Here is a 7500-nt window from a genome sequence, read left to right as displayed (position 1 = left end):
TCTGGAGTGCCTCTGAACGTCCTGGAGTGTCTCTCAACCTCCTGGAGTGCCTCTGAACGTCCTGGAGTGCCTCTGAACGTCCTGGAGTGCCTCTGAACGTCCTGGAGTGCCTCTGAACCTTCTGGAGTGCCTCTGAACGTCCTAGAGTGTCTCTGAACCTCCTGGAGTGTCTCTGATCGTCCTGGAGTGCCTCTGAACGTCCTGGAGTGCCTCTGAACGTCTTGGAGTGTTTCTGAACGTCCTGGAGTGCCTCGGAACGTCCTGGAGTGCCTCTGAACGTTCTGGAGTGTCTCTTAACGTCCTGGAGTGCCTCTGAACCTTCTGGATTGTCTCTGAACGTCCTGGAGTGCCTCTGAACGTCCTGGAGTCCCTCTGAACGTCCTGGAGTGCCTCTGAACGTCCTGGAGTGCCTCTGAACGTCCTTGAGTGTTTTTGAACGTCCTAGAGTGCCTCTGAACCTTCTGCTAAAACAAGGTTCTACCAACAGTACATATAGCAACTGTTGGTGGAGCGAACAATAATGGACTGTTGTAGCCAGTAATGTTGACCTTTTGTACCATTAGCTTTTGTAGGGATAACAAAAGCGTGATGTTCGTCCCATCTTCGCGGCCCCTTCACTCCACCATTTTATTACACCTACTTACTTCCTCTTCCTCCTCGTCTATTTTTAACCCTTTCTTTCCTTCCATTGTATTCTGTATACTTCTTTCTTGTATTATTGGCTCTGTGGCTCTTCCCATTCTGCTGCTGCTCTTCTTCTCATGCTCCTCCCGTTCCTTCTCTTCCTCCTTCGTCTTCTCCTATCGCCATGGAGGTAAACTCTGCCTTTTGGACGCTCCACAATGTCTCCCAAAGTTCCATTGTTGATTTGCATATCATTAGTTTTGGAAGGCATTCTGGGATGTTTGGCTCCGTTATCGTCTAAGTAGCAGGGAAGGAGATCCTTACCTTGCCTTTGTCTTCCTGGTTGTCGCCTTGAGTGGTGTCTCACCTGTCTCTGTCTGTCTGTCTGTCTGTCTCTTATCCGTCCTGAGTGGCGAATCTTGAGGATGTGACCGTCATCTGTCAGCTGCTTAACTGTGTTCTTTCCCTCTCCTCCACCTCGTATGAAACAACCACTGAATCTTCTAGAACGTTGTTAGAGCCGCCATTTTGTTAATATATAGACGGAGATAGAAAAAAAAGATTACCACAATGGCTTAAATATATCTTTAACAGTCGACAGTCAATTACTCTATTTTGTGTTATTTAATACAGTCTCCCAATGGATGTTAGGACGTTCTATGTTCCATTTACCCAGTTAATCCCGTGACTGGAAAATAATCGCCTTATTGACTGACCTTCACGCCCTCATCTTTAATAAAACTAATTACCTCATTAAATGCCACCACTTATTATTCTTTAAAGAAATAACTTTTTCATCGTGATCTTTAATGAGTATGTTGGGACACATTAAAACTCATTAGACTCATTACTTAGTACTCATTGGGTACTATCCCAGGCTACTTCTAGGGATAGAGAAAGTGATATCTTGATACTGAAATGTGGTGGGATCATACCCAAGACTTTTTATGACAAATTTCATTTAAATTTTTTAGAAAATCAGTAAGGAGCCATGTAGAGGATTCGAACCTATACTCTGGGTGCTCCCAAGCAAACGACTTAGACAACTACACCACGACATGGTCTATGTCGCTTCCAACTGATTTTCTTACTGATACAACACGTTAGTGTGATTTCACTTTAGCATATATATAGTGATACATGGTGATTTCGTACAGCACTTCACGCACCAGGCAACCAATGGCACCAGGCCAATGACAACCAGGTCAATGACAACCAGGTCAATGACAACCAGGTCAATGACAACCAGGTCAATGACAACCAGGTCAATGACAACCAGGTCAATGACAACCAGGTCAATGACAACCAGGTCAATGACAACCAGGTCAATGACAACCAGGTCAATGACAACCAGGTCAATGACAACCAGGTCAATGACAACCAGGTCAATGACAACCAGGTCAATGACAACCAGGTCAATGACAACCAGGTCATTGACAACCAGGGGAAGTATGCGTCCAGGGCAATCAATGACAATATTGATTTCAGCGGGTCAATATTCAGACAAATCACCCGCAATACAACTTTGTGACTCTTGTGAGTTAATTGGCAAGTGGAGGAGCTTCTTTGTAAACACTTCCATGGCGAGTAAATATTGCAACAGTTTCTAATCATTTAAATAGAAAGTATATAATTAGTCATGCCGAGCTACTGACCTCTACAGGATGAACCTCCCAACTTCCGGATTACTATCTGCTACTAGGTGGACAGCCACATTAGGTGAAAGAAAATATCTTCAAATATTTCTGTCCCGCTCGGGAATAGAACCCGGGATCTTGGAGTGTGAGTACAGAACGAAGCCAACTGTACTACGAGGCATTAAAAGACTATATACAGAGAGCATTTTCCTTCCCACGTTGTGACCTTTAACAATTCTTCCCGTGAAAATTACATCTTAACTGCTGTCATAAATGGTGTTATTTGTGTTAATTAGCGTAATTCACCTGTGTTATGTTGGTATTGTTCTTCAGGTAAGGAGACTAAGTGACCCCTGGTATCAAGGTGGCGTGACTCTGGTGTCAAGGTGGCGTGACTCTGGTGTCAAGGTGGCATGACTCTGGTGTCAAGGTGGCATGACTCTGGTGTCAAGGTGGCATGACTCTGGTGTCAAGGTGGCATGACTCTGGTGTCAAGGTGGCATGACTCTGGTGTCAAGGTGGCGTGACTCTGGTGTCAAGGTGGCGTGACTCTGGTGTCAAGGTGGCGTGACTCTGGTGTCAAGGTGGCATGACTCTAGTGTCAAGGTGGCGTGACTCTGGTGTCAAGGTGGCGTGACCCCTGGTGTCAAGGTGGCGTGACTCTGGTGTCAAGGTGGCGTGACTCTGGTGTCAAGGTGGCATGACTCTAGTGTCAAGGTGGCGTGACTCTGGTGTCAAGGTGGCGTGACCCCTGGTGTCAAGGTGGCGTGACTCTGGTGTCAAGGTGGCGTGACTCTGGTGTCAAGGTGGCGTGACCCCTGGTGTCAAGGTGGCGTGACCCCTGGTGTCAAGGTGGCGTGACCCCTGGTGTCAAGGTGGCGTGACCCCTGGTGTCAAGGTGGCGTGACCCCTGGTGTCAAGGTGGCGTGACCCCTGGTGTCAAGGTGGCGTGACCCCTGGTGTCAAGGTGGCGTGACCCCTGGTGTCAAGGTGGCGTGACCCCTGGTGTCAAGGTGGCGTGACCCCTGGTGTCAAGGTGGCGTGACCCCTGGTGTCAAGGTGGCGTGACTCTGGTGTCAAGGTGGGGGCCTCTGGTGTCAAGGTGGCGTGACCCCTGGTGTCAAGGTGGCGTGACTCTGGTGTCAAGGTGGCGTGACCCCTGGTGTCAAGGTGGCGTGACCCCTGGAGTCAAGGTGGCGTGACCCCTGGTGTCAAGGTGGCGTGACCCCTGGTGTCAAGGTGGCGTGACCCCTGGTGTCAAGGTGGCGTGACCCCTGGTGTCAAGGTGGCGTGACTCTGGTGTCAAGGTGGCGTGACTCTGGTGTCAATGTGGCGTGACTCTGGTGTCAAGGTGGGGGGACTCTGGTGTCAAGGTGGCGTGACCCCTGGTGTCAAGGTGGCGTGACTCTGGTGTCAAGGTGGCGTGACTCTGGTGTCAAGGTGGCGTGACTCTGGTGTCAAGGTGGCGTGACTCTGGTGTCAAGGTGGCGCGACCCCTGGTGTCAAGGTGGCGTGACTCTGGTGTCAAGGTGGCGTGACCCCTGGTGTCAAGGTGGCGTGACTCTGGTGTCATGGTAGGGTGACTCTGGTGTCAAGGTTGCGTGACTCTGGTGTCAAGGTGGCGTGACTCTGGTGTCAAGGTGGCGTGACTCTGGTGTCAAGGTGGCGTGACTCTGGTATCAAGGTGGCGTGACCCCTGGTGTCAAGGTGGCGTGACTCTGGTGTCAAGGTGGCGTGACTCTGGTGTCAAGGTGGCGTGACTTTGGTGTCAAGGTGGCGTGACTCTGGTGTCAAGGTGGCGTGACCCCTTGTGTCAAGGTGGCGTGACTCTGGTGTCAAGGTGGCGTGACCCCTGGTGTCAAGGTGGCGTGACTCTGGTGTCATGGTAGGGTGACTCTGGTGTCAAGGTGGCGTGACTCTGGTGTCAAGGTGGCGTGACTCTGGTGTCAAGGTGGCGTGACTCTAGTGTCAAGGTGGCGTGACCCCTGGTGTCAAGGTGGCGTGACTCTGGTGTCAAGGTGGCGTGACCCCTGGTGTCAAGGTGGCGTGACTCTGGTGTCATGGTGGGGTGACTCTGGTGTCAAGGTGGCGTGACTCTGGTGTCAAGGTGGCGTGACTCTGGTGTCAAGGTGGCGTGACTCTGGTGTCAAGGTGGCGTGACTCTGGTGTCAAGGTGGCGTGACTCTGGTGTCATGGTGGGGTGACTCTGGTGTCAAGGTGGCGTGACTCTGGTGTCAAGGTGGCGTGACTCTGGTGTCAAGGTGGCGTGTCTCTGGTGTCAAGGTGGCGTGACTCTGGTGTCAAGGTGGCATGACTCTGGTGTCAAGGTGGCGTGACTCTGGTGTCAAGGTGGCGTGACTGGTGTCAAGGTGGCGTGACTCTGGTGTCAAGGTGGGGGGACTCTGGTGTCAAGGTGGCGTGACTCTGGTGTCAAGGTGGCGTGACTCTGGTGTCAAGGTGGGGGCCTCTGGTGTCAAGGTGGCGTGACTCTGGTGTCAAGGTGGCGTGACTCTGGTGTCAAGGTGGCGTGACTCTGGTGTCAAGGTGGCATGACTCTGGTGTCAAGGTGGCGTGACTCTGGTGTCAAAGTGGCGTGACTCTGGTGTCAAGGTGGCGTGACTCTGGTGTCAAGGTGGGAGGAATCTGGTGTCAAGGTGGGGTGACTCTGGTGTCAAGGTGGCGTGACTCTGGTGTCAAGGTGGCGTGACTCTGGTGTCAAGGTGGCGTGACCCCTGGTGTCAAGGTGGCGTGACTCTGGTGTCATGGTGGGGTGACTCTGGTGTCAAGGTGGCGTGACTCTGGTGTCAAGGTGGCGTGACTCTGGTGTCAAGGTGGCGTGACTCTGGTGTCAAGGTGGCGTGACTCTGGTGTCAAGGTGGCGTGACTCTGGTGTCAAGGTGGCGTGACTCTGGTGTCATGGTGGGGTGACTCTGGTGTCAAGGTGGCGTGACTCTGGTGTCAAGGTGGCGTGACTCTGGTGTCAAGGTGGCGTGTCTCTGGTGTCAAGGTGGCGTGACTCTGGTGTCAAGGTGGCATGACTCTGGTGTCAAGGTGGCGTGACTCTGGTGTCAAGGTGGCGTGACTGGTGTCAAGGTGGCGTGACTCTGGTGTCAAGGTGGGGGGACTCTGGTGTCAAGGTGGCGTGACTCTGGTGTCAAGGTGGCGTGACTCTGGTGTCAAGGTGGGGGCCTCTGGTGTCAAGGTGGCGTGACTCTGGTGTCAAGGTGGCGTGACTCTGGTGTCAAGGTGGGGGGGCCTCTGGTGTCAAGGTGGCGTGACTCTGGTGTCAAGGTGGCGTGACTGGTGTCAAGGTGGGGGGAATCTGGTGTCAAGGTGGGGTGACTCTGGTGTCAAGGTGGCGTGACTCTGGTGTCAAGGTGGCGTGACTCTGGTGTCAAGGTGGCGTGACCCCTGGTGTCAAGGTGGCGTGACTCTGGTGTCATGGTGGGGTGACTCTGGTGTCAAGGTGGCGTGACTCTGGTGTCAAGGTGGCGTGACTCTGGTGTCATGGTGGGGTGACTATGGTGTCAAGGTGGCGTGACTCTGGTGTCAAGGTGGCGTGACTCTTGTGTCAAGGTGGGGTGACTCTGGTGTCACGGTGGGGTGACTCTAGTGTCAAGGTGGCGTGACTCTAGTGTCAAGGTGGGGTGACTCTGGTGTCACGGTGGGGTGACTCTAGTGTCAAGGTGGCGTGACTCTAGTGTCAAGGTGGGGTGACTCTGGTGTCAAGGTGGCGTGACTCTAGTGTCAAGGTGGCGTGACTCTGGTGTCAAGGTGGGGGGAATCTGGTGTCAAGGTGGGGTGACTCTGGTGTCAAGGTGGCGTGACTCTGGTGTCAAGGTGGCGTGACTCTGGTGTCAAGGTGGCGTGACCCCTGGTGTCAAGGTGGCGTGACTCTGGTGTCATGGTGGGGTGACTCTGGTGTCAAGGTGGCGTGACTCTGGTGTCAAGGTGGCGTGACTCTGGTGTCAAGGTGGCGTGACTCTGGTGTCAAGGTGGCGTGACTCTGGTGTCAAGGTGGCGTGACTCTGGTGTCATGGTGGGGTGACTCTGGTGTCAAGGTGGCGTGACTCTGGTGTCAAGGTGGCGTGACTCTGGTGTCAAGGTGGCGTGTCTCTGGTGTCAAGGTGGCGTGACTCTGGTGTCAAGGTGGCATGACTCTGGTGTCAAGGTGGCGTGACTCTGGTGTCAAGGTGGCGTGACTGGTGTCAAGGTGGCGTGACTCTGGTGTCAAGGTGGGGGGACTCTGGTGTCAAGGTGGCGTGACTCTGGTGTCAAGGTGGCGTGACTCTGGTGTCAAGGTGGGGGCCTCTGGTGTCAAGGTGGCGTGACTCTGGTGTCAAGGTGGCGTGACTCTGGTGTCAAGGTGGGGGGGCCTCTGGTGTCAAGGTGGCGTGACTCTGGTGTCAAGGTGGCGTGACTGGTGTCAAGGTGGGGGGAATCTGGTGTCAAGGTGGGGTGACTCTGGTGTCAAGGTGGCGTGACTCTGGTGTCAAGGTGGCGTGACTCTGGTGTCAAGGTGGCGTGACCCCTGGTGTCAAGGTGGCGTGACTCTGGTGTCATGGTGGGGTGACTCTGGTGTCAAGGTGGCGTGACTCTGGTGTCAAGGTGGCGTGACTCTGGTGTCATGGTGGGGTGACTATGGTGTCAAGGTGGCGTGACTCTGGTGTCAAGGTGGCGTGACTCTTGTGTCAAGGTGGGGTGACTCTGGTGTCACGGTGGGGTGACTCTAGTGTCAAGGTGGCGTGACTCTAGTGTCAAGGTGGGGTGACTCTGGTGTCACGGTGGGGTGACTCTAGTGTCAAGGTGGCGTGACTCTAGTGTCAAGGTGGGGTGACTCTGGTGTCAAGGTGGCGTGACTCTAGTGTCAAGGTGGCGTGACTCTGGTGTCAAGGTGGGGGGAATCTGGTGTCAAGGTGGGGTGACTCTGGTGTCAAGGTGGCGTGACTCTGGTGTCAAGGTGGCGTGACTCTGGTGTCAAGGTGGCGTGACCCCTGGTGTCAAGGTGGCGTGACTCTGGTGTCATGGTGGGGTGACTCTGGTGTCAAGGTGGCGTGACTCTGGTGTCAAGGTGGCGTGACTCTGGTGTCAAGGTGGCGTGACTCTGGTGTCAAGGTGGCGTGACTCTGGTGTCAAGGTGGCGTGACTCTGGTGTCATGGTGGGGTGACTCTGGTGTCAAGGTGACGTGACTCTGGTGTCAAGGTGGCGTGACTCTGGTGTCAAGGTGGCGTGTCTCTG

General features: G+C 54.2%; 1 protein-coding gene across 1 annotated transcript in view; it reads left to right on the top strand.

The window, feature by feature from the left end:
- Positions 1-808: 808 nt before the first annotated feature.
- LOC123749005 (uncharacterized) overlaps positions 809-7500 on the top strand; it is a 38655-nt gene continuing 31963 nt past the window's right edge. The window contains exons 1-2 of the mRNA XM_069322137.1: positions 809-814; positions 1844-2073. Coding sequence (XP_069178238.1) covers positions 809-814; positions 1844-2073 — 236 coding nt within the window. The remainder of the gene's footprint in view (positions 815-1843; positions 2074-7500) is intronic.

This window comes from Procambarus clarkii, chromosome 10 (assembly GCF_040958095.1).
Source record: "Procambarus clarkii isolate CNS0578487 chromosome 10, FALCON_Pclarkii_2.0, whole genome shotgun sequence".
NCBI lineage: Eukaryota > Metazoa > Arthropoda > Malacostraca > Decapoda > Cambaridae > Procambarus > Procambarus clarkii.
The sequence above is the reverse complement of the archived record's forward strand: the minus strand, read 5'-3'. Positions and strand labels throughout refer to the sequence as shown.